Below are 27,694 nucleotides of genomic sequence, written 5' to 3' on the forward strand. Positions count from 1 at the left end.
TATTTCCTTTTTATTCATCTTACAGTATCTAATGCACAACTTTTTAATATGAGATGTGCTACTAACATTTTAACTGATCAAACTATTTAGATTATAATTTAAATATACCATGGAATTCTTCCTAAAAAGTTGCCATTGTAGTTGAATGAGTAGTAGTTGAACTGAACTAGAATGTATCTTGTACTTTGTTCTCTTAGTAACCTGGATGCACCAGGAAAGAATAAAACATTGTTCTCCTCTAGAGGGGAAGCTAACTATTAAGACCAGTGTGACCACAGGGCTCTGTATTCTTGTTCTTGAACAAGCTGAGCATAGCAGGGTAGAGCTGCCCCAGAGCTGCCTGGTGAAGGCCATATCCAGCCAGGACAGGATGGAGGAGTAATGGCAGACAGATGATTGGGCTCAGCACCCAAGTGCAGCATCATGTGGCCGTAAAGGACAGAACAGCCATGGTGACCATGGACTTAGAGATAAGAGTTATCTTTATTTAAGAATTGCACATATGAAAGATTCCTTTTCAAAACTGAAAGTTCCATCAGGATAGCAGCTTTGTCTTGTTCCCAAACAACAAGCTGTAGACCCAAAATAAGAACAGGACCTGGGACATAACAAATAGGGAATCAATATCTGGGAATGATTGAATAATTTGATCATAAAATGCTCTGGGAATCTTATAGAGTGGAAAGAAAGGAAAGAGAAGTCCCAAAGTGACTGATATTGGACTTTCTAGTTATTTTATGGGTATGGCTGAAATTGATGCTCTTAAAATTTTAAAAATAAAAAAGTTACATTATTAGGTCAATACATTTCTGGTATATTAATCATTAAAAACATTTAAACAAAAGATGGACAAGAATGTGGTACAGGTGCAATAGACCTATTTGAGGTGTAAGATTAGATGATCTGAGGTTTTAACATTTTGAGGTCATTTACTATTTTTTTATAATGTCATTTATTTTCTTTTATTTTTATTGTTGACACTATTACAGATGTCCCCACTCTCCCTCACCCTTTACCTGTCCCCACCCAGCACCCACCCCTCTTTCCTTTGGATATCACCATACTATTACCTGTGTCCATGGGTTATACATATATGTTCTTTGGCTAATCCCTTCACCTTCTTTCATCTAGTCCCCCCATCCCTGACAGCTGTCCATCTGTTCCATGTGTCCATGCCTCTGTTTCTATTTTGTCCATCAATTTATCTTGTTCATTAGATTCCACATATAAGTGAGATCATATGGTGCTTGTCTTTCTCTGGCTGGCTTATTTCACTTAGCATAATAATGTCCAGGTCCATTCATGCTGTCATAAAAGATGTGTATGGAGACATTGCAGCAATCACAGGGAGAAGCAAAGAGATTAATGGATTAAAGAAAAACAGGATAAGAAGAATCTGAGTGTGCTTTACACATACTATCTCATCTGCCTCATGACTTCTCCAGGGTGCTATGATTGTCCACATTTTAAGAATGAGGATGCCAAGTCTCAGCTACATTAGGAAACTTATCCAAGTGAGTATCAAAGTTGGAATTTGAATCCACACACTCTGACTTTAGAAGCCATGCTTTTAACCACTAGGAGGACATTGGTTGGGATATATATGCAAAATTTTATGGAAGGACAAAGGGTAATTTATTCTAACCAGGAGATAATGGCCAGGGAAGCCATTGGGAATAAGGGACATCAGAAGTGGGCCTTGAAGAACAGGATTTCATTTTTGCAAAGGTGGAGTAGAAAAGGGGATATAAAAGATAGGACTGACTTCCAGACAATATGGAGGTGTAAGTAGCCACACTCCACCTCCTCACCCAACCATAGAAAGAATTACAACCAAATATCAAAAACAAGTAACACCCAGAACTTTCAGAAAAATCTAACTGTATGGAAGTCTGACAACCAAGGAATTAAAGAAGCCACTTCATCCAGACAGGTAGGAGGGGCAGAGTCACTAAGACAGTGGGGAAAAGTGGTGTGGTGCAGAGAGGCAGTGGCGGCTGAATAGATGGTCCCACATCCACATGTGGTAGATAAAAATCAGGAGGGATACTTTGGGAGAGAACTATCACAGCCCCAGGCCAGACTGCACAGCCCAGGGTTCCAGTACCAGGAAGATACCCCCCTATTACCTCTGGCTGTAAAAACTAGGGGGAGTCAAGCAGCAAAAAAAAAACAGCCAGATTTTCACCACTTAAAGCATCCACACAGGCTTAAAGTGTACACAAACCCCACAACAGCAGCTGGAAGGGCACCAATCACATATGGGAGGTAAGTGATGTGACCAGAAGCAGGCAAATGCCAACAGGCCTCCAGAAGTCAGGCAGCAGCATTGTCCCTTTTCTAAGCACCTCCCCTCACAAAGCCACAAAACAGTGAAGCAGTTGCCCTACCCTGGCAACTACCTAAGGCTCCACCCCACACAATTTACAGACACCTTTTCTACACAAACCATGCTACTAAGAAAGGGAGTAGAAGGAGCTCTATGTAATACACAGAAACAAACACAGGAAGGCCATCAAATTGAGGTGGCAAAGAAATATGGCTGAAATGAAAGAACAGAGCAAACCCCACAAAAAGAGCTGAAAGAAACAGAGATAGCCACTCTATCAGACGAAGAGTTCAAAACACCAGTAATCAGGATGCTCAGAGAACTCAATGAATATAGCCACCAAATAAAGGAATGAAGGATACACTAAGTGAAATATAGAAAAATACATAGGGAACAAACAGTGAATGGAAGAAACCTGGTGTTCAAATAAATAATTTGAAACAGAAGGAGGAAATAAACATTCAATCAGAACAGGAATAAGACAAGAATTCAAAAAAAATTAGGAGAGGCTTAGGAACCCCTGAGACAACTTTAAATGAACCAACAGTCAAATCATAGGGCTACCAGAAGGAGAAGAGAAAGAGCAAGATATTGAAAAATTATTTGAAAAAATAATGAAGGAGAACTTTCCCAGTCTGGCAAAGGAAATAAAATTTCAAGAAGTCCAGGAAGCTCAGACAGTCCCAGAGAAGTTTGGCCCAAAGAATACCACACCAAAGAACATTCATAATTAAAATGCGGAATGGGGAAGAGAAAGGTAAAATATGAAGAATCTTAAAAGCAGCAGGAGAAGAGTTACCTACAAAGGTGTTCCCAGAAGACTAGCAGTTGATTTCTCAAAAGAAACTTTGCAGGCAAGAAAGGACTGGCAGAAAGTATCCAAAGTGATGAAAAGCAAGGACCTACAACCAAGATTACTCTGTCCAGCAAAACTATAATTTACAATGGAAGGGCAGGTAAAGTGTTACCTAGGCAAGGTGAGGCTAAAGAAATTCATTACCACCAAGCCATTATAACATGGAATGTTAAAGAGACTTATTTAAGAAAAAGAAGATCAAAACTATGAACATTAAAATGACAACATATTCACAACTATCAACAACTGAATCACAAAAACAAAACAAAACTAAGCAAACAACCAGAACAGGAATAGAATCATAGATATGGAGATCATTTGAAGGGTTATCTGCTGGGAGAGGAAAGGGAGAGAATGTGGGAAAATGTTCAGGGATTAAGAAGCATAACTTGTAGATACAAAATAGACAGGGGGAGGTTAAGAATAGTGTAGGAAATGTTGAAGCCAAAGAACCTATTTGCATGACCCATGGACATGAACTAAGTGGGGGTGGGGAGACTGCTGAAGGGAAGCGGGGTATTAGGTAGATGGGGCAAAGAGGAAAAAGTTGGGACAACCATAACAGCATAATCAGTCAAATATAATCTAGTTTAATAAAAAGAAAATAAAACAAAAGGGAGGACTATTCCAAGCTGAGAGATTGACACCAACAAAGAGGAGGCACAAGAGGGCATGACGCACTGGGAAACAGTAAGAAACTGGCATGGATAGACAATCCTCGGCTCATGGATCCTCATGGTGAAAACCAGTCATGGTAATCCTACCCCCATTTGTCAGAGAGGAGGAGGGAGCAGGAGGAGGTATTAGAATAACAGACTGGGGCCAAATAATGTCATGCCTAGAATGTCTCTCTTGGGCATCTGAGAGGCAATAGAGAGCAACACACGGTTGCAAAAGAGGGGACACATAATACTGCCTATGCTCCAAGAAAGACACTGGAGAAGACATTGGGATGGGGAAGAGAAAGCAGTTAGGAGGCTCCTGTAATATTTTAGGCAAGAGACAATGAATGGCTGGACAGAGCCAATGGCAATATGAGGAAACTTGGAGATATGAGGAAACTTGGAGATAGAATTGTTAACTTGATAAAATCCACAGAGGTTGTGAGAGAAGCACACTTAAGAGTTCATATTTAATTGATACACTACACTGCTTCTCTCTTTTAAAGCACAACCTATTTCACTTAAACTACCGTAACAGGCTTCTATCTAATCTCCTTGCCTGCATCAACTCCTCTCCAGCACATTTTTCATTCTAGCTAGAGTGATCTTTTAAAAGATGCAAAATTTAGTCATGACACAATCTCTCACTACTCATGCCCTCCAAGATCTTGCCCTGCCTACCTCTCCAGTCATATCTTCTGTATCTTTGAACTCTAACTACCTTTCATTCTTTTTTACCCCAGGGCCTTTGCACATGCTGTTTCTTCTACCTAGAAGACTATTCCTCACTTCCAATCTTACCTGCCTTACCCACTTCATTTCTATTCATATTTCATATCACAATTTTAGTGTCATTTCATACTTAGGAAAGCCTTCTCTCCTTCTCCATTTTCGGTTATTTATCATTAGTTATCAACCTTGCAAAAACAGAGTAGAGTTTGTATGTTTCATTCATCAATGTATCTCCAACAATGAACCCAGACTTGGGCTCAGGAATCTGTCTCCTTTTATCACAGGCCCAAGGCTAAACTCCCTTGCTAGAAAGGCAAGTTTTTTGAGGTCAGGGCCTGTGCCTCAGAAAGGCAGTCTGCTATAGTGAAGAGAACATGGGCTTTGGCCCCTGTGAATTTAAGATCCAGCTACACAAACATCTCTGAATGTATTATGTCTCCAGTCTCAACTTCCCCATCTGTAACTGGGAAGAATGACACCATGAGAACTGAAAGAGATATTGGAAATAATGTGCTATCCAACCTGGAAGCAAATGCTCTTTACATCTTCCTTCTCAGATGTATCTTTCTGACCCAGCGGGTCAATGACATGAGCAATGAGGCTGCACAGCTGAGGTTCAGTGACCTCTCTTTTTCCCACATGGTTCATCCCAGCCTGTGTCTTCCTTCTCTGTCAATTGTCCTGCATGGATGCCACCACATGGAAATATGCAAAATAGCTGCAGTGAGCAATAGGTAGAGAATTTGCTCTATCTAGGGGCAGAGCAAAAGAAGGGGACTGAATGAACATGTATGTGTTAAGTATCCAATAAGTGCCAGTCATTTTCATGTTATTTCATTTAATATTTAGAAAAGGAGCCCTGGCTGGTGTAGCTCAGTGGATTGAGCGTGAGCCTGCGAACCACACGATCACGGTTCGATTCCCAGTCAGGGCACATGCCTGGGTTGCAGGCCAGTTCCCAGTTCCCGGTTCCCGGCAGCGGACGGATGACAGGCAACCATACATTGATATTTCTCTCCCTCTCTCCTTCCCTTCCCCTCTAAAGATAAATAAATTAAAATCTTTAATAGAAAAAAAAGAAAAGAAAAAAAAGGAAACCTGATTCTACAAACGAGAAAATTGAAGCTCAGAATGGTAAAGTATTTCTCCCATGATGTCAGAGAAGATAAACAGTGAAGACCAACTTTGTTTCTCCACAAAATTTTCTCCTGCCACCTCAGCACATTATCTCCAAAATAATTCTCTTCCCTGCTCTTGCCTCCACATAAATGTGCATTGAAAGGCCCAAGGCATCGTTATATATCTTTAAAGTCAATCTGACCCTGTGGCATGTGGAAAGAATCTAGCAATTTAGATTTGAGCAATGTCTTAAGATTAATTAAATGTCTGCAAATAAATTATACATGGTGGAGTCTTTCTTTTGAAAAGCCACATGCCACCTGAGTAGAAAAACTAATGCTGGGGGAGACCCAAGATGGTGGAAGACTAACTGGAAGCTATACTAACTTCCTCCCAGGACCAATCTGGAATTATAACTAAATTGTAGAGAAATCATTGAGAATAACCAACTGAACACTATCTGAAAAGAAGTCTTGTAACCATGGACAGATGTAAGAAACAACTTCACAACAATATGACTGGTAGAGAGTGTGAGGAGACATGAGAGGGATGGCTGGGCTACCATGAGTGGCAGCTGAAGTTCTAGAGCGATATTTCAGCAGCTAGGGTGGGGGTGGGGGCCTGAGAAGTGTGGGGTCTAAGCCCCAAGCTGGGCTTCCCAGCCTATAGCACCAGAGCCAGAAAGAAACCCAGATAACATCCAGCTATGAAAAGCAGCAGGGTTTCTCTCTGCCAGGGGAAAGATGGCTGGACATGCAGAGAGCCTCTTAAAAATGCACAAAATTTCATTTGCAGCCATTTATCCTGGACTCCAGCAGAGGGAGGGCAGAGTGGACTACAGACTCTAGAGGAGAATCTGGGGCTGGTGGCTCTTGGGAGAGAACTGAAGGATCAGCCACCAGGATCCCTGTGCTGAGTCCTTTCCCATAGAGCAGAGGCCATCTTTCTCAGGCAGAAGAGTCCCCTCCAAGTGGCATCAGCCTGAGGGGAAGCAATAGCCCTGCCCTCAGAAATTGCCCTGCCTCACTCCATGGTGCTTAAGTCTGACTGCGGTTAAGTGTGATTGCGGATTACAGCTCAGCTTGATCAGATTAACCACTGATTGGTTTAACAGTGGATTAGTTTAACATCTAAGGTAGAAAATACAAAAAAGCAGCCAAAATGGGAAGACAAAGAAACAGACCCCAAATGAAAGAACAAGAGACTTCTCCAGAATAATTAGATAAAATTAAGGCAGGCAATTTATCAGAGAGTTTAGAGTAATGATTATAAGGATACTTGATATCATGAAAAAAGACAAAGAAGCCATAAAAAAAGGACCAGTCAGAAATAAAGAATGCAATATAATACACTGAAAAGAAGAAATAATAGGTTAGTTAAAGCAGAGGATAGAGTCAATGTTGTGTAAGACAAGTGGGAAAAAATACCCAGGCAGAGCAGAAAAAAGAAAAAAGAATTTTAAGAATATGAGGAAAGCTGAAGAAACACTTCAAAAAACGTGAAATGTAACAACATCTACCTCATGGGAGTACCAGAAGAGAGTGAGCAAGGGATCTAGAACCTATTTGAAGAAATAATGACCAAAAACGTCCCTAATCTGGTGAAGGAAAAAAATCACACAAACCTAGGAAGCTCAGAGAGTCCCAAACAACTTGGTTCCAAAGAGGCCCTTACTGAGACACATCACAATCACAAGAACAAGGCTTAAAGACAGGAGAGAATCCTAAAAGCTACAAGAGAAAAGCAGGTAGTTATAAACAAGGGAGCACCAATTAGACTGGCAGTCGATTACTCAACAGAAACATTTCAGTCCAGAAGCCAGCGGTGTGAAATATTCGAGATGATGAAAAGCAAGGACCTACAACCAAGGTTACTTTACCCAGTGGAGCTATCATTCAAAGTTGTTACAGAAATAAATTTGGAACTTCCCAGACAAGAAAAACTAATTCTGGCCCTGGCTGGTGTAGCTCAGTGGATTGAGCGCGGGCCTGCGAACCACACGATCGCGGTTCGATTCCCAGTCAGGGCACATGCCTGGGTTTCAGGCCAGTTCCCAGCAGGGGACTCACAAGAGGCAACCATACATTGATATTTCTCTCCTTCTCTCCTTCCTTTCCCCTCTAAAGATAAATAAATAAAATCTTTAAAAAAAAAGAAAAACTAATTCTGAATTGAAAACGTCCCATACTATGATGTTGACTAGAGAATTAACTTTAATTAACCTTACTTTGAATGAGCTTTAATTCATGGCTTACAAGTAGTGAGTTATTATCTTTATCTGGGCATAAATAAAGTTATATGGAATAAGGGATGAGGTCTAGAAGGGAGAGGGAGAAGGTCAGAGGAAATTATGTCCCCCCTCTCTGAGATGCTACCCCAGACCTAAGCTTGGAGTGGAGAACTAAGCTCAAGACCCCACACAACTGATTCCATCACACGACCTACATACTGTTGTTGCCCAAAATGTAATCCACCCACTACCTATGTTGGAATCTCCTGGTACCTTTGTTGGAATACCACTTCTTGGGGCCCAATCCAGGCCTACAGGTTCAGATTCTCTGAGGATGATGCCCCGGAACCAGCATTTTAATAAGCACCCGTACATATTTCTAATTCATCTCAAGATTTGAGAATAGCTTTCAGAGCTCAGTAAAAATGTAAAGATTGTGATGATTCCTCATACTTATTTATTTCGTTAGGATACAATTTTCTGTTTAGAATCTTGACATGTTTAAGTAAATAAGATATTTATCTTAGCAACTCTAAAGGCAAGGCATTCCCACTTTCAAAATGAGGGCTATCAAGTCTTGACTCACATACAATAGGTCTCCCCTTTACACACAGTTAGAAATCAACTGCTTGCATCTAGGAGCAGCAAATTCAGTGATCACTGAATTGATTGGGACATTTTATACCATAAATCAAAAACAGTCAATAACTCACCTTTGTATCCAATTCCTAGTTAACTTTATCTTGTGGGGGAATGACATTTTTCTAAACTTATTGCTTCAGTATGTGCCTCAGTTAGGAATAGACTTTCTGACTCAACTACTAATTGCATACCCAGGACACTCTTTTATTCTTCTTCTGTGTGACACCTAGCAAAAGTAAATTTTTAGGTAAATTACTTCCTTTTCTTATTCTTTACCACTGGTTAAAGCCAGTCCTCAAACTTACTCTCTTGGCTGCTATTCTACCAATAAAAACTCTGGAGATGGGAAATTAATTTGTAAAAAGAATCCTGAGCCCTGGCTGGGGTGGCTCAGTGGATTGAGCACTGGCCTGTGAACCAAATGGTCACCAGTTTGACAATCAGGGCACACGCCTGGGTTGTGGTCAGGTCCCCAGTAGGGGGCACAAGAAAGGCAACCACACATTGGTGTTTCTCTTCCTTTCTTTCTCCCTCCTTCCCTCACTGTCTAAAAATAAATAAATAAATAAATAAAATCTTAAAAATCTTGAGTTGAACAGCTCTTTGTAGTTAGGCAAACACCTCTGATCTTTCCCCAGTTAAGCAGTTTCTGTTCCTCTGCTTCTTAGGATTTGCCTTGAGCCTAGGGTTCCCTCAAACTTTGGGGGGTCCAGTACACAGGCAATAATTCATCAGTATTGGGGCTTAGGAGTCTCCCCATCTGGGGGAGCTCTGAGAGTTTGATCATCTTGGAAACATAATAGAAAACTAAGAATTTTTTTAATCACCACAAGAAAATGGGAAACCAGCATTTAGTTATTGCCAAATACATGAGTCAGGATTCAAAACAGTCACTCTGAAGAACCTTTATTCAGGAAGAGTAGCTTCAAGCTGACAAGTCACAATAACTGTACTTTCGCTAACCAAACTGGTGGGGGAAAGCTCAGAAACATCCCATCCCCATCTCTATTTTCTTCCCCTAAAAACGAATGTCTTTCACTGGCCAGGCCACTACTGATAAAGTTACCACTGATGAGTATGGAACAGTAAGTATTAGACATTAAGTTGCCCGTGCCATTTGTAGAAATCCTGATTTTGGAAAAGGAAGTGTAGAAGATACACTCATAGAAGACATTTTGCACCTTAAAATGGAGCTGCTTGCTTTGATGCAAATGGCTATGGGTGTGCGTTAGGGGAGTGAGGTGGGTAATTTCTCTTAGACTATCCTTTCCAGCATTACAAGCTGTTCAATTTGAATCATTATTAGTAAGTATATTATCTGCTGAATGATCATGTGAGTGAAACCAATACTTTGCTTATTCTACATGTGTAAAGGACTAAATAACGCCGATCGAATTTCCCCTCTTCTTTTATTCCTTTCACAATAATTTTACCTAGCGCCTAGCCTGTGCCTGGCACTGTGCCCAGCGCCAAATATGCAAAGATGAGTGACGCAAGGTTCTAGTCTATTAACAATCTCTCAAGATTTGCAAGGGTATAGCCTCGCTCCCTCTCCCACTACAGCCTGGACGGCTGTCGAACCAATGGCTCCAGCCTCTGGGACGCCTCGCCTCTGGGAGCAGGTACTCCCAGACCAACCCATGGATCTAACGCCAGAATTCTTCCGGCGTCCCCCAGCTAGCAAGCACTCAAGTTCAACTCCGGAGCCGCGGCGCTCGCTCTCACCGAGCGAACTCTGGGCTCACGGGGCACCACGCGAGATTCCCTTCACCTGTCCGCCCGCCCGTCGGGCTGCCCAGACCCCACGTCCTCTTACTTTGCCACTGTCGCTCACGCCAAGGAGGTGATCCCTCAGCACCTCCAAGGGGCAGGTCCAAGTGGAGTGGATGAACGTCCCTCGGAAGATATGCGCCAGGGGTGACATCCCGGCGGCACACATATCAGCGACCGAGCGCAGCGCAGGGTCCGCGGGCCAAGAAGGGCGCACCGGGTGGAGGCGCTGCGAGAGCTCCTGCGACTCCGGGTGGCTGCTGAGCGGGCACCAGCTCTGGCCTGGTCCTGCCCCCGCTTTCCTCAGCGATCACTGGCCCCCTTGTAGGCCGCGCCCAGGGGCTGGCTCCCTGCCTCCTCGATGCCAGTAAGATTTTCCTCTCGGGAGCTGACTCCCAGCTCCTGTGGGTGTGGTCTTTCTCTCAAATCACCGCTTACGTTGCAGTTCTTTTAGTCCGGTGGCTGTCACCCAGCTAGGGGGCGGGAAATGAAGGAAGGAGCTAGAGGAGCCAGGATTCCAGCCCTGTACTTTGAATTGGTTCACTAAATACGTTATTGTTCTCTGTTTCCCAAGCTCCTCCACCTTTCTCGGCACACCTGGAGTTGCATCTGCCTGTTTTCCCTGTCCTTCAAACTCTTAGGGCTGTCTGTGGTCAAACCTGGGACTCTTCAACCTTTAGCAAACACAGGCTCTCAACCAGCATAAGTTCAAGCAAAGCTAAAGGTCATTTAGGGCTGCAAACCTTACAGACAAGTTTCATTTTCAGTTTCTGCTAGCTGCAGAATGTGCCCTAACCTACGTTTTGGAAGCATAATTTACAGAATTACTGGGGGCCCCACCACTGGAGATCAATGTGGACCCCAAAGTACTTCTCTTTACCTTGAGGCCAATATTTTAGCCCTTCTGTTTACCCACCAACAATTCCAATTCTAGTTTTCCTCATACCTAAATTAATGTCTTAGATTTATTTTCAGTTGTACAAGGGGAGAAAATTACATACTCGAGCCAAGTAGCAAGGAATGGCAGTGTGGCACGCCTTAGTGGAAAAAGCTCTGGGTCAAGAACCAAGAGACTATGGTCAACGGTAGGGTGGTCAGTGACACAGGCTGTGAAAGAGTTCACAAAGGGAAGAAAGTGCAGAGAGTAAAAGTTTTTATTTTACTTTCCTGAGCGAGGGAAAGGGCTAGATTCGGAGATACGCACTGGCACCAGTCCTCAGGGGTAGGGGCTGTGAGCTTTTATCCTGTAATGGGGTGCATGTGGAGCAGGGTCTTTCAGTTGGGCTGCAGCAGCTGTTATCCTTGCGTGTGGCATCTAGTCTGCTCCTTGTGGTCTGGTACATCCTGTTTTCCTGTTTCATAAATTCCTGGAGCCTCTGTGCCTTTTGGGCACTTCTGGTCATTTTCTAGTCCTGAGGATAAAGGCTTATAAAACAATTAGGGTCAGTCATGCTCTGTGGGGTCCAGCCAGCTCTGGGAAAGAGGGCCTGAGGAAGTAGCTTTTGTTCTGTTATTCCCTCCTCTGGTTTTTGAGATGGATTTATTCACAATGACCTGGACTTGTTCTGATTCCGGGGAGTAGGGACAAAGGACTCTTCTTCTGGAACTGCTTCCTGCAGATTATCTGTCCCTGCCTGTGGATCCAGGTATGGGTCATTAAGAGGGAGAGAGTGGAATTTGACAGCCCAAAAAGGGAGAGCTGCAGCCAGTGGTCATTTGCAAAAGGTGTCTCCTAGAGCTTGGATGCTTCGTTGGATGAAAGACATAAGGTATTCTAGGAGACATGGCCCAAAAGCAACAATAAAGACAAGAGCTGCAAGAGGACCTAGGAAAGGAGTCAGCCAAGAAAACCAGGACCAGATATTGGCCTTAAAATCCCCAAAAGGGAGAGGCAGAGTAGAAGGTAAATTCTGTATGGCTGACACTGATAGAGAAAAGTCGCTTTTCCCTTAGCCTAGGAACGCCCCATAGGAGAGTTTAACTTCCGCATTCCACTTCTGTAACCTGCTTCCGCTATGTACACAGGAAGGTCCTACAGGTTATAAAAACCCCAAGAGCCCTGTGTTCGGGGCTCAGAATTTGGAGATCATTCTCCTCTGGGCCTGTGCACGTAAATAAAGATCGTGCTCCTGAACCCTTGGTGTCTGGTCGCTTCATTTTTCTGTAACAACACTGCATCAGTAATTCTCAATAATTCAAAGTCAAAGGATGAAAGTAAAAAATAAAACATTACCTTGGAAGAAAACTAGAAAAAATAGGATTTAATTGAGTTTCTGGGTAAAAATTGGACATTGTGATTTCCATGGAAACACAATTTCTCTCTCTAAAATCACCCTCATTTTATTAAAGAGAATGATGCAGAAAGTCCAGTTTCAATATGTCCTGATTATTTGTATGAACACCAGAAGGATAGTAATTGATCATATAAGCTCTTTCAAATATGCTCTGCTGGAATTGTACAAGGAACCTTCACACTGAGCTTTAGTCAGCCATTCAGGGCAAAGGCAAGCCACACAGTTGCCATCTGGCTTTGTCTGAAGTACTTATAAGTTTGGGTGGATTCCTCAAGTCCTTGAGGTCACCAAAATGCCTTGAGATTCCTTCCTTGCCATCTTTCAGGAAAGCAACCTTTGTTCCTAAACCAGGAAAGACTGCCATATACCAAGCAAGGTGCCAGACCATTTTTCTAAAGGGCTCTTATTGGCTTTGAAAGTCAGTCTTAATTTCTAGGCTTTCTGGTGACATCCAGAGTCCAGGCATGACTCTTTGATCATGGCATTCCAGACAAAGACTTGTTAATAAAACCACATTTGGAAACTGGTGCTATTGTAAACAGAATAGTTTCTTATTGGATTCATGCAAACAAACATATTACCATGAAAATAATACTCATTCATTAAGAGTTGGTGAATTTTGGAGGGATTAGATAGGGAGAAAAATATACATGTTCCAATATTGTGTGTGAAGGTATAACTTATTAAATTGCTCTAGGAAAAACACATTTCCTTGTATCTGGAAGACAAAAAGACTTAAAATTAGCAATATCTTAAATTAATTTTTTGTCTTATTTGCCTGCATTTTCATGAATACAGTTATTCCTTAGGGTTCTATAAATCTTCACTTACATCAGATATGACTTTCTGAGATACCCACAATTTAAAGTAAGTCAGAGTTCTTTTCATGAACTTTTCCAAAGATACATTTTCAAATGCATTAAACAATGACTGTTTATAAATGATAAAATTTTAAATGGTATGGTTATAGATTTTATTATAATGCAACTTATCAGTTGAATTTTGCTTGTTTGTAAGATATAACATTTCCAAGATAACAATTTCTTGGTAAGTAATAATTACTATGAAATGACATAAAAGAATTATATAAAGCCCATATTTTTACATTCAGCACACAATTTCAAAATATATAAAAACCAAATAGTATACAAGATTTGAAAATGCTGTATAGGACTTATCAGATGTGGGCATTGAAAATGATAAATAAATTCCCAATGTATGGGTTACAAAACTCATATAAAGCAGAGTACTACTGCTTTATGTCCCCATAGGGAACAATCTCTCTTGGCTTGTCCAATGTCACAGACAGGATACTTGTTAGCCCTGAGAGTATTCTGTTTGAACTTGGCTTTAACTTTCTGCAAGTTTCTTCCTAGGGCAGGTTGAAATTTCCAGAACATCTATTTTGATAGAAATGTGTACATACAAATAGAACATAATTATTATTATTATTCTGTTTGACAAAGCTTCTCATGTAATTTTGAGCATATTAAATAGGCCTAATTTGGCCCTGGCTGGTGTGGCTCAGTGAAATAAAGCCTGGCCTGTGAACCAAAGACTGGTTCACAAAGAGTCACTGGTTTGATTCCCAGTCAGGGCACATGCCTGGGTTGTAGGCCAGGACCTCAGTTGGGGACACGCAAGAAGCAAACACACATTGATGTTTCTGTCCCTCTCTTTCTCCCTGCCTTCCCCTGTCTCTAAAAAAATAAATAAACAAAATATTTTTTTAAAAACAAACAAACAAACAAATAAATAAATAGGCCTAATTGCTCAAAAACCTCTCTTTTATAAGGAGAGAGAATAAATTTTTGAGGTATTCCAGAAGCTGCTGGAATAACTCAAAGTCATTTCTCAGTTGGGAAGGTTGTAAAATATATTTAACTAAAAGATTATAACAAAATCTTATTGTAAAACAAATATATATACTTGATAATAACTTTAAGAAAATATAAATCAAATTTAAAACCAGATTTTTTGTTTGTTTGTTTGTTTAAATTTTATTTATTTTTAGAGAGAGGGGAAGGGAGGGAGAAAGAGAGGGAAAGAAACATCAATGTGTGGTTGCCTCTCATGTGGCCCCCACTGGGGACCTGGCCAGCAACCTAGGCATATAGCCCAATTAGAATCGAACTGGCAATGCTTTGGTTCACAGCCCACACTCAATCCACTGAACTACACCAGCCAGGGCTAAAACCAGTTTTGATATCAAATAATTTGTCCAAACCAGTGGATCCTGCTTAATTTATACTAGTATTTAATCTCTTTAGGTCAATAAAATATTACACCCTAATTATGCCCTCTGGAGGCAGAAAAATGCACCACATGTAAATACATAGCATATACAGGCCATACATATGAGGACTGAACACATAAAGACCATAAACATAATTTGATTTACTAATTTTTGTAGAGAAAGCACAAGATTTGCTTTTGACATTTTTTAAGAAGACTGGAAAAGAGGACCCAAGGTCCTAAATATCAAGCAAGAAGATCTGTTGAGACTCTCAGTAAAAGCTGTAAGGACTGTGAATGAGTAGTGAAAATAATGTCTCAGTCCAAGGAATTGATCAATAGGAAAAAGCCTAGATGGGGCTGCTATGTCCCCCTGAAAGGTCGGAAACCCAGTAACAGGAGTCAGTTGCTCCAGATAGAAGACTGGGAGTGACAGTAGTAAAAGTAACTCCAGGTTCCACCAGAGTCAAAGAGTGTCTGTCACCAGAGGGAGATTAGATGGAGGAAGGGGTCCTGAAGCCCGAGGTTTCTTTCTTCACAAATTTGAAACTTTAGCTAACTTTCACAAGTCTTTTGGCAAATTTTACAAGCTGTCTCCCTAGATTAAGAAACATAAATTTTTGTCTTGGCAAATGCATTTTCATGTTTTTTTTTATTTCCTCTTGGCTCTTGTTGACAGTTTCCATGTCCTTTTTCATGCTAATATAGTATTCAGTAAGTTCCTCATAGCTTCCCTATAGTTTTTTATAATTCTCACTCAGCTCATTGAGCTTCCTTATAACCATTGTTTTGAACTCAATGTTTGATAGTTTACTTGCATCTATTTTATTTCACACTCTTTCTGAGGGTTCCTTCTTTTCTTTCCATCGAGGGTTGTTTCTTTGTCTTCCCATTATTTGTGAGACTCTTCTTGTTTTCTTCTGCTTCTTAAATTGGTCTGTTCTGACTCCTTGAGTTTGTGGTATGAACTTTTATGTTAGGAGATCTGTGAGATTCAGTGGCACTGTCTCCTTGATCTCTTGAACTTGATGCTCTTGGAATCCCCTTCATGCCATTTATGTTGGCTCTCTGGATGTAATTGGGTCTTGATGGTTGTTGGGTTGTTCTTTGGTGGGTCCTTCCCTCCTGCTGGTTGACTGAGGGTCACTCCACCCACCATGTCTTGTGTGTTGTGCAGGTGCGATTGGGTTGTGCTGAAACTGATTCTTCTGTCTGTCTGAGGTTATAAGGATTCTCTCACTACTCCTCTGCACTCTCACTTTCAAGAAATACACCTCCATCAAAACACAAGACATTTATCTACTGTTCCAAATCCATTCTATAGCCAAAAGCCAGTAGACTTAAATTAAATTGATTTTTCTCAGATATAGCTAAGGTTTTCCCTTTTTGATAATAATCATCTTCCCAAAATATGTTTTAAAAAACTGGAGAGTCAGTCCTCAATTTGGGAGAGGTCTAACATTGAAAAAGGAGCCTGAATCTTAAAATGCCCTCCAGTTCAGCAACCTCATGGAGATGGAGTTGGTTCACAGGCCTAGGGGGTTCCTGAGAGGATGACTAGAACAGAAACAGCCAGGAGACCTAATCTGAAGGAGGGTTCCAGAGTAGCACCACCCTTCCCTTGCACAGCTGACCTTCCATGGAGGGCAGAGGGTGGTGGTCAGTGGTCACAGCCAATCCTTGCAACTGACTGACCTGGGCAAATTCCTTCCATTGATCTGCCAACAGTAGCTGAGCCTCAATTACAAGAGGAGCATGTACTAGGCCCAAACAAAGGACAAACCTCAACTACCCAGGTTGGCTGATAGTGCAGGCTGTGCCACTGGACCCTGCAGGACACCTACTATATTAGGCCATGCTACCAAGACAGGGAGTCACAGTGGCTCTACCTAATACATAGAAACAAACACAGGGGGCTGCCAAAATGAGGAGACAAAGAAACATGGCCCAAACAAAAGAATAGAAGAAAACTCCAGAAAAAGAACTAAACAGAATGGAGATATCTACTAGATGCAAAGTTCAAAACACTAGTTATAAGGATGCTTGATGAACTTAGTGAGAACCTCAACAGCATAAAAAATAACCAGTCAAAAATGAAGGATACATTAATTGAAATAAAGAATAATTTACAGGGAGTCAACAGTAGGGTGAATGAGGCCAAGAATCAAATCAGCAATTTGGAATATAAGGAAGCAAAAAACTACCAATGAGAACAGCAAGAAAAAGAAAGAATACCCCAAAATGAGGATAGTGTAAAAAGCCCCAGAGACAACTTCAATCATACCAACATTTACATCATGGGGGTACCAGAAGGAGAAGAAACAGAGCAAGAAATTGGAAATTTATTTGAAACTATAATGACAGAAAAATTCCCTAATTGAATTCACCAATTCCCTTGGTGAAGGAAATACACATACAAGTCCAGGAATCACAGAGTCCAAAATGACAAGATGAACCCAAACAGGCCCACACCAAGACACATCATAATTAAAATGCCAAAGTTTAAGGACAAAGAGAGAATCTTAAAAGCGGCAAGAGAAAAGCAGAGAGTTACCTACAGGGGAGTTCCGATAAGACTCTCAGCTGATTTCTCAAAAGAAACTTTGCAGGCTAGAAGGGATTGGCAAGAAATATTCAAAGTGATGAAAAGCAGGGATCTAGAGCCAATACTGCTCTTCCCAGCAAAGCTATTATGTAGAATGGAAGGTGAGATGAAGTGTTTACTGGACAAGGAAAAGCTAAAGGAGTTCATCATCATCAAACCATTATTGTTTGAAATGTTAAGGGACTTATTTAAGAAAAAGAAGATCAAAACTATGAACAATGAAATCGCAACAAATACACACCTATCAACAATTGAATCTGAAAAACAAACTAAGCAAACAAAAATAACAGAGACGGAATCATGGATATATAGAGTGTTTTGATGACTGTCAGGTGGGGGGCAGGGATGTAGGGGAATAGGTGAAGATGAGGTGATTAAGAAGTACAAATAGGTAGTTACAGAATAGTCATGGAGATGTAGAGTACAGTATAGGAAATGGAGTAGCCAAAGAACGTATATGCATGACCCATGGACATGAACAATACTATGAGGATTGTCTGAGGGAGTAGGGGGTGCGGGATAAAGAGGTGCAAAGAGGGACAAATCAGGACAACTGTAATAGCATGATCAATAAAATATAATTAAATAAGAAATTAAATTAAATTTAAAAACATTTAATGTTCCATTGCAGTGCATGAGCAGTCATCCTCTGAACTGCTGCTTTTATAATATAGGGCTAGCTAATATGCATAATTCATTATTTTCTCAATTCCTTCAGTCCCCCTAGTGTCTAGGATGACCAACTCATCCCAGTTAATTGGTGACTTTCCTGGTTTTAGCACTAAAAGTCTCAAAAATCCAGAAAACTCCTCAGTCCCAGGTGCACCTAGGTAGTTGGTCACCCAGCCAAAGACTCAAATTAGGAAGCCCTGAAGCTGAGAGTGCAGCACTGTCTTGTGGAGACATCAATCCTTTCTTCCCATCACTTTCCCCTGATTCTAAAGACCACACTTCCTCCTTGCAGTCCCAATAGCCAGAACAATAAAACATCCTTTTGACCTAGGCCTGCATACACACAAACCTCAGAAAGAAAAGTGAAGAAAATGTCTGGCTGTTATCGTAAAAAAGAAGTCAATTAAATGCTTCTAGAAGATGTCTTGGTTCCCTAAAACAGATCCCTAATGTACTTCTTAATGAAAGTCACCTAAACATACAACAACTGAGACTAGCAAATTAGAATGTACCTACTTAGGCCCTGACCAACTGGTGTGGCTCAGTTGATTGTGCGTAGTCCAGAAAAGTGAAAGGTCATTGGTTCAATTACAGACCAGGGTACATGCCTATGTTGTGGGGTTAGTCCTGGTCAGGGCACATCAAATACCCAGTTGGGACATGTATGAGAAGCAACCAGTTGATATTTCTCCCATCGATGTTTCTCTCCCTTTTTCTCCTTCCCTTCCCCTCTCCCTAAAAATAAATAAAATTTTTAAAAAAACAAAAGAATGTGTCTATAAAATAGAATATTATGCAGTTATTAAAAACAGGTAGGGGAAATATGTAGCCATGTGGGAATTCTGTATAATAAAATGTTAACTTTTTAAAAATGGCATTTATGCTTGGTTAAAATCATGAAATGCCTATAGAAGTAGTGGCTAGACTTGAAAAGGTATATCAAGCAGTGATTATGGTCCTGTTGGGGTAACAGAATTACTAGGGAATTTTGAATGTTACTGAAATTGTTGTCTGTCACACATGGTATGAGTAATTATTGTGTAGCTTCAAATAAAGTTAACCTTAAACAGAAGGATTGACCATGGACTTTCCAGGTGACATGGCATTTGCATTCTTCCATTAAGTGCTCACTCTTCTGTGAAGTATGCAGCTCTGCTTCCACTCCCATCATGGATGCCTTACTCAGGATTCAGCATTCTCAACTCAGTCACACGTCAGGAAATCTTGGCTTCCTGACCACTCTCAGCCTTCTCCCCCGTCAGAGTCAGAGACTGCTTTAAACTGTTGGGCGTCCTACAATTCTGAAGCACATCCAGATCTCCACAGGGAAATTGTTCTCGAGGTTACTGAGTTTTGGAGGGAGAAAGGAGTGCAGGACTTTGATATTTACCTTTGTAACTTAGCTCCTGCTTAATATGGTTTTCTGACCAAGGCTAAGTATGCAACAAATGGTGTTTTTTGTGCCTCCAAAGTCTCAAGGAAATTGAAGTCTCTATTCTTCAGCTCTTTCTATAGCCCTTGTTTAAATTCATGCAATGTTAGAACTGAAAGAGCCTTAAGGATTATTATTCAATATGCACTTCACTGTTATTTTCTGGTATTACTATTCCCTGTCTGCAATGGCTCCTTTCAACCCTCACAAACTCAGTTTCTTAAAAAAAATCCGAGGACTTCCGCCAAGATGGAGGTGTAGGTGGAAACACTGTGCGTTCTCTCACAACTAAGTTTGAATACAACAAAGGTTTGGAGAACAAAGACACAGCCAAAGAACAGAAAGTTGAACTATATGGAAGTCCAAAAACAACAAACCGTTCTACCCAACGGGTAAGAGGGGCTGAGCCAGCAGTGGAGCAGGGTTGGGCAGGAAAGATCCCCCAACCCCAGGCACCCAGGCATCCAGGGTAGCATCAGGCGGACCCAGGGAGGGCTCTGGATGGTGGGAGTGAGCAGTGAGACAGACCACACAGCCCCCAGCAACAAACTCAGCAGCAGCTGACCGAGGTCGCACATTCACGAGCAGTGGGAGGAATTGCATGGCCCGTGGTGGCGGCTGGAGGCAGCAAAGGGTGCCTGCCATTGCTTTCCTTTGGCCCCGCCCCCCCATACAGCGTCACAACCCAGCGACTGGGTCGCCCAGCCCTGGTGAACACCTAGGGCTCTATGCCTCATATGTAACAGGCATGAACAGTCCAAAATATGGCTCAAGAAGAACTCAAAGCCCCAGAGCCAATAATGCTAAGAAACCAGGAAATAGAGAACCTCTCAGGTGCACAATTCAAGACACTGGTGATCAGGATGCTCACAGAACTGGTTGATTTTAGCCACAAATTAGAGGAACATATGAAGGCTAAACTAATTGAAATGAGGGGAAATGCACAGGAAACCAATAGTGATGGAAAGGAAACTGGGACTCAAATCAAGGGGGTGGACCAGAAGGAAGGAAGAAATGACCAAACAGGAAAAAGTGAGGTTACAAGAATTAAAAAAAATGAGGAGAAGATTAGAAACCCCCAGGACATCTTTAAGCATTCCAACATCTAAATTATAGAGGTACCAGAAAGGGAAAAGAAACAACCACGAGTGGAAAACTTATTTGAACAAATAATAAAGGAGAACTTCCCCAGTCTGGCAAAGGAAATAGACTTCCAGGAAATCCAGGAAGCTCAGAGAGTCCCAAAGAAGTTGGACCCAAGAAGGAACACACCAAGGTACATCATTACTACATTACCCAAGACTAAAATAAAGGAGAGAATCCTAGAAGCAGCAAGAGATAAGGGGACAGTTACCTATAAAGCAGTTCCCATCAGACTGTCAGCGGATTTCTCAAACGAGACCTTACAGGCAAGAAGGAGCTGGAAAGAAGTATTCCAAGTCATGAAATCCAAAGACCTACAGCCAAGACTGCTCTATCCAGCAAAGCTTTCATTTAGAATGGAAAGGCAGATAAAGTGCTTCTCAGATAAGGTCAAGTTCAAGGAGTTCATCATCACCAAGCCCTTATTATATGAAATGTTAAAGGGACTTATCTAAGAAAAAGAAGATAAAAAATATGAACAGTGAAAGGACAGCAAACACACAGTTATTAACAACCACACCTAAAACAAAAGCAAACCAAGAGGACAGCTAGATCAGGAGTGGAACCATAGAAATGAAGAACACATGGAGGGTTAGCAACAGGGGAGTGGGAGGAGGAGAAGGGGGGAGAAGGTACAGAAAATAGCATAGATGGTAGGTAGAAAATAGATAGGGGGGAGGGCAAGAATAGTGGGGGAAATATAGAATCCAAAGAACTTGAGACATGTGGTCATAAACTAAAGGAGGGGAATGGTGTGGGAGGGGTGTCCAGGGTGGAGGGGAATGAAGGGGCAAATAGAACAACTGTAATGGTATAATCAATAAAATATATTTAAATTTTTTTTTTTAAATCCACCAATGGTGTATGCACTTGCAGGGCCCAACCTTCACATTTCACTTCCTTCTGAAGAAAAGAGACTCTCCTTTGTATGGATGCTTCTTCTCCTCCTGTCCATTGCCATGCACTACACCTCTGCTCTACCTGAAGTGCCCTTATAAGCCTTCCATGGTGCCTGCCTCATTTTACTACCCACTGTCCCCTGGGCAAATTCATTAGCTTAATTGCCCACTCTCATCCCCCTCCAGGAAATCTTTGTACTTTCTTTCCCTCTCAATGTTAAGTGTTCTTCCTTCATTAGTCTGTCTCCACCAGAAGACTGCAGTCTCCTGAAGAACCATGGTCCCTTTTTTCAGTTCTTCCTCTGTATCCCCTAACACAGTACCTGGCCAAGAGGAGCTGCTCAATAGACTTGTATAAATGCTGAATTTCATGAGAGGGCTCTATTGCCTATATCTTATGTATGAAAACATAAGGAACTATAGTGAGTGTGTGTTAATATTCAGCTTTTCATTGGGACTAGAACTTAAAAAAGAGCTTTACTTTCTTGATTTAGTTTTCCAACATTTCATTATACAAATTTTTAAACATATAAGAAAGTTGAAAAGCTTCATTTCTTAAGATCTCATCTCTCCCTATTTCAGATTGAAATATGTTGTCTCAAAGCTCCCCAACTACTAGGTAGGACCAATGTATTCTGAATGTTTAATTGTCTGAGGGAAAGAATGGGACCATAGTATAATAGTTTGACATTTTGGCCAGCTTATTGGTGTAATTGTACCTGCAGCTGGTCAGTCACTCCTGCTAAGAACTTGACCTGTTTTGAAAGGCATTCTCTTTTACCATCTCATTTTGAGCCACAGTACTACCTTACAAAATAGAAAGAGGCTGTATTTCACTCATTTCAGAGATGGGAAAACTGAGATTCACGGGCATTGACCTTCCTATTTACTTAGTATAGGATAGAGCTGGGTCTTGACTCCAGTTATTCTCACATGTTGTCTCATCACTGTAGACTGCAAAGAATTTTCCATTCAATTTTTTCATGACTCACATACTCACTGCACTGTGGGTTGTCATCTACAATTTTCACATTTTACATGGTTTTCCAACCACTACCAGTGACACGGAGACCCACCCTGAAGTAAAACAAATGTAGGAATAAAAGTCGGACCTCGAGGAGATAACCAATTCATCAATATAGGTTAGTGAAATGATGCATTGGACATAAATTGTGTTTTCCTGAGGCACAGAGGATAAGGGCAGGGGGGTCAAATGAGAAGCCACTTTTCTCTCCCATCCAGGAGAGGAGTTGTCATTGCACAGTGAAATAAATGCCTGCCTATTTTATTTATTCTTTTCGTGTAGCTAAATCTATCAGTTTCCATGGTGCCCCATGTTCACCATGGAAACTCTGACAAGCTCATTAGGCTTTACAGAATAAAAAAAAAGCACACAAAAATCTGAGACAGAATAAATGCATTTCTTTTAAAATTGTGTTCTTTTGAGTAGGAGGCCTTAATGGATAGAAAATCATAATGATCTCAATTTTCCAGCTCTTAGGTGAGAATGCAGGTTTGCAAACCCATCAAAGGAGTATCCTTGAACCCCTACCCCACAAATTACTTTATCTGTGTAGTAGTTATATTTGTATACCTCACTTCTGCATTTACTAGCATTAGAGAGATGGTTCAATCCTCATTTAGGTAATTTTTAGGAGACTATGACTATAGTCCTAGTCCCTTTTTCTCTGTTCTTTCATGCAACCAATATTTATTGGAAAGCTATAGTATGATAGGAACTATGCTAAGCACTGTGGATATAACAATGTATGGCACAGATATTTTCCTATCCCTTACCAACTTACACTAATCTTTCCTCTCAGCTCTAGGAGTAGGAATTTATCATTTTCATAGTGTTAGCACAACATTTCTCTAGCATGATTAGAGAATAGCATACTATTGTATATATATATATATAGCAATCAAATTTTTTATGTGAATATAATAAAATGTGAAGAGTAGAGCTAAAGTGACCCATATTTATGACAATGCAGAGATATGTGATTTCTTTAACATTGTTTTAAAGACATCTACATTTTTAAGTAGATATTTTATTATTTTATAAAATGTATGTTTATTTTTAAAAATTTGAATTCTTAAAAATACTCATATCTCACAGCCCATATCTTTCATCACCATTAGAACCCTTGAGGTTTTCTTAGATAAAGTTTAAATGTAAAAAAGACAAAAGATAGTAGATTAGAGGTTTGTAGAGGGGAAAGTANGAATTTATCGTTTTCATAGTGTTAGCACAACATTTCTCTAGCATGATTAGAGAATAGCATATTATCGTATATATATATATATAGCAATCAAATTTTTGATGTGAATATAATAAAATGTGAAGAGTAGAGCCAAAGTGACCCATATTTATGACAATGCAGAGATATGTGATTTCTTTAACATTGTTTTAAAGACATCTACATTTTTAAGTAGATATTTTATTATTTTATAAAATGTATGTTTATTTTTAAAAATTTGAATTCTTAAAAATACTCATATCTCACAGCCCATATCTTTCATCACCATTAGAACCCTTGAGGTTTTCTTAGATAAAGTTTAAATGTAAAAAAGACAAAAGATAGTAGATTAGAGGTTTGTAGAGGGGAAAGTAAGCTAGAAAAAATTTACCTCTACTTTGTAGGACAGCCATTAAATTTGGAGAAATTTGGGGAAGAGCATATGTTTTACCTGAAATTTTTAAAGGATTTTATTTGTTTATATTTAGAGAGAAGGGAAGGGAGGGAGAAAGAGGGGGAAATAAATATCAATGTGAGGGGAAAACATCAATCCATTGCCTCTCATACGTGCCCTGACCAGGACCAAACCACAACCTAGGCATGTGCCCCAACAGGGAATCAAACCAGCAGTCTTTTGCTTTGCAGAACAATACCCAACCAACTGAGCCACGTCAGTCAAAGGTTACCTGAATTTTAACGAAGAAAGAAAAACTTCAAAACAAGAGAATGGAGTCTCAACTTGAACTAGGTTTTATGCCAGGATGGTGCAGGGAGATTTTTTTTTCCTGGCTAACGAAGCTTTCAGTACCATATGACTGGCTGCCTCCATCACCTACTCCTACTGCCAATCCTTAGAATCACATAGCACCTTACAGACAACAAGCTCAAAGTAAATGCTATAGATCTGATGTTACTCTGTCTACATTTCTACCCTAAAATAGATTATAAAGATATCCTATATTTAATATTAAAGCATAAGCATTAGATAGAATCAATACTATGGGTTTCTATTCCAGCTCAGCCTCTAGCCACTGAAGCCTCGGGAAAGTCACTCCACCTCTTCTGACCTTGGTTTCTTCACCAGTCAAATGAGAGATCACATGCTATCCCTGGTTCTATATTTCTTTATTCCCCCAAACTAATTTTCTTATTTCTCCTGCTCAGATCTTAAGTCTTAAAACATTTTATCTATAAAGAAGACAAGATAGTATGAAATTTTCTCAGAAAACTAAAATTGGACCTGTCTTTTGACCCAGCAATTCCACTGCTAGGATTGTATCCTAAGAACCCTAAAACACCAATCCCAAATAACCTATGCACGCCAATGTTCATAGCAGCACAATTTACAATAGCCAAGAGATGGAAGCAACCTAAGTGCCCATCGGTAAATGAATGGATAAAAAAATTATGGTACATATACACAATGGAATTCTATGCAGCAGAAAGAACGAAGGAGCTCCTACCTTTTGCAACAGCATGGGTGGAACTGGAAAGCATTATGCTGAGTGAAATAAGCCAGGTGTTGAAGGACAAATACCATATGATCTCACCTTTAACAGGAAGCTAAACAACAAAACAAACAAGCAAGCAAAATATAACCAAAGACACTGAAATACAGAACAGGCTGACAGTGACCAGAGAGGAGAGGGGAGGGAATTTCAGGGGAAATAGGGGAGGGATTTAGAGGAATATATATAAAGGATACATGGAGAACAACTGAGAAGGATGGAAATGGGAGGGAGGGGGGAGCATAGGGGATGGGATGGGATGGGAGTAATAGACAGAAAACTGTACTTGAAAAGTAATTAAATAAATAAATTTTAAAAAAAGAAGACGCTTGATGTAAATTGTTGTTGAATGAGTTATTTCTCTGTTTTCATTAGTTATAGACCAACTAAACTGCCAACCACAGCTTCTTTTCAACGTGAACTGTCTAGTATTATCATGCTGAACTAACATAATTCAAACCAAAAGCAGACCTAACATTTTCCTTAGCTCATACAATCTACCTCATGTTGGACAAGTGTCAGAAATAGCTCAGAAAACATAGTTTTGAATTTGTCAAGGGAACCGTTAACATGATTTCACACATTTTTAGAAACTAGTTGTCAATTTTTCTGCCTTTAACTGAAGAGTTTATTTTACATGTATCCAACATGCCACATCGACAACTGAGGCTCAGAGAATGAAATCTTGTGTGGGTACTAATTCTTGAGACCACGGTTAGGATTGATTTTCCTTACAGATGCCAACGCACAGCTCAAGTGGCTTGAGCTGCCAGTGGTTCCAAAGTTGGGAAGATGCTCAGCCAAGCTGTGGATGTGATAGGCTATATACTAAGAGCTATTGTATGCATATAGGGCCCATGCTCCTAGAAGCCATGAGAAATTAGGGTTTCTAGCCTAGCAGAAAGCCATTCACTACCATCCTTATAAAAGCTACACAATTAGTGTCCCTTTGGATAGGTGTACATTTCAGATGGAAATTAAAAGCTAACTGAAAATCAAGTTAAATGACAAAATAATGATGCTTTAAAGAAAAAAATACTTTTGAGAAACTCTTGTTGTCTAATTTGAATATATAAAATTAAACTTCTTTGGGAAACTAAATGAATGGCAAAAATTCCTTTCCTTCTGCATATTTCTAAAGAGATGATTTTTAATATTATGTAGATATAAAGGAACTTACAATTTATGAAAGGCTCATATGAAAAGCAAAAGACACTAAATATAAATCTAGCACAAAGGGGAAAAGCATTTAAGAGAAGCAATTTTGTTGCTGCCTTTATACGTTTGGCTTTGTATTTTAGAATTCTCTGTGCAAGGGCACATAATAGAGACTCAGTAAATACTAGATGAATTAGTGTTACATTATTTACCCTTAATACCCCATTCAGACTTACTCAACCCCTTCCTCAAGCATTAAAATTGCAATAATGTGCATAATAATAAAATATGCTGTGAAATGAATAAAATGTAATTTGAGTTTGGAGTATGTGTAAGTAAAGACTTTAAGTTGTAAGTAGCAGAAAATCAGCCCAAACTTGTTAAGCCAAAGGAGAATAACCAAAAAAACTTGTGGTCATACTAGCTTCTGGCACAGCGTAGCTGCAGGTTTAATCAATGTCCATAGTACCCAGTGTGTCAGTCTCCTCTCTCTTTCTCTCTCTCTCTCTCTCTACTTTGCACAGACTCTATCATCTGGAATGTCTTTTCTCATGGCTCTAGGCTTGAGGGGAAAAAAACAAGCAGTCTTCCACCAAATGTTCCAGAGAAAATCAAAGAAACTCCCATCAACTTATTTGCCCCAGCCGGACAATCCTGAAACAATCACTGAAGCAGAACAGTATAAAATGTGACACCTCAATCAGAATCACATGCTCTTCCCCTCAAGAATGGAGATGGAGCTGAGAATGAAAAGGGGCTCATTTTCCAGATAAATTGAGAAGGTGAGTAGATGCTTGATAATAAAAATAGCTGATGTTTATTGGGGTCTGATGGATACAGGTTTCTTTACTCAAAGCTACTGATGAAATAATAAGCACCACCATAATTAGAAACATACTCAGCATAAATATAGCAGAATACATCATGTACATGAAATAACTATATTGTGACATGCTTTCCACTTTCCCCCAACAAATTTTGTTTTGTGCCTACTATAAGTAAGATAAAGTGTTCTGTGTTGTGCATGATATAAAAATAAGAATATGGTTCCCGTCCACACACTATGAATGATGAGCAGAAGGGACTTTTCAAAAAATAAAGTGCATAGTTGAATTACCTTCGTCATTTTTATTTATAGATTGCTGTGTCCTTAGAAAGACTAAGGTTG

At 40.2% G+C, this 27,694-nt stretch overlaps 1 protein-coding gene across 1 annotated transcript in view; it reads right to left on the reverse strand.

The window, feature by feature from the left end:
* Nucleotides 1-10,801, reverse strand: part of GDA (guanine deaminase) — an 82,219-nt gene extending 71,418 nt beyond the window's left edge. Inside the window, exon 1 of the mRNA XM_037061673.1 lies at nucleotides 10,387-10,801. Within this exon, the coding sequence (XP_036917568.1) occupies nucleotides 10,387-10,509 (123 nt within the window). The 5' untranslated portion in view covers nucleotides 10,510-10,801. The remainder of the gene's footprint in view (nucleotides 1-10,386) is intronic.
* Nucleotides 10,802-27,694: the final 16,893 nt, after the last annotated feature.

This window comes from Sturnira hondurensis, unplaced genomic scaffold (genome assembly GCF_014824575.4).
Source record: "Sturnira hondurensis isolate 20B ecotype Veracruz unplaced genomic scaffold, ASM1482457v3 Scaffold0013515, whole genome shotgun sequence".
NCBI classification, from domain to species: domain Eukaryota; kingdom Metazoa; phylum Chordata; class Mammalia; order Chiroptera; family Phyllostomidae; genus Sturnira; species Sturnira hondurensis.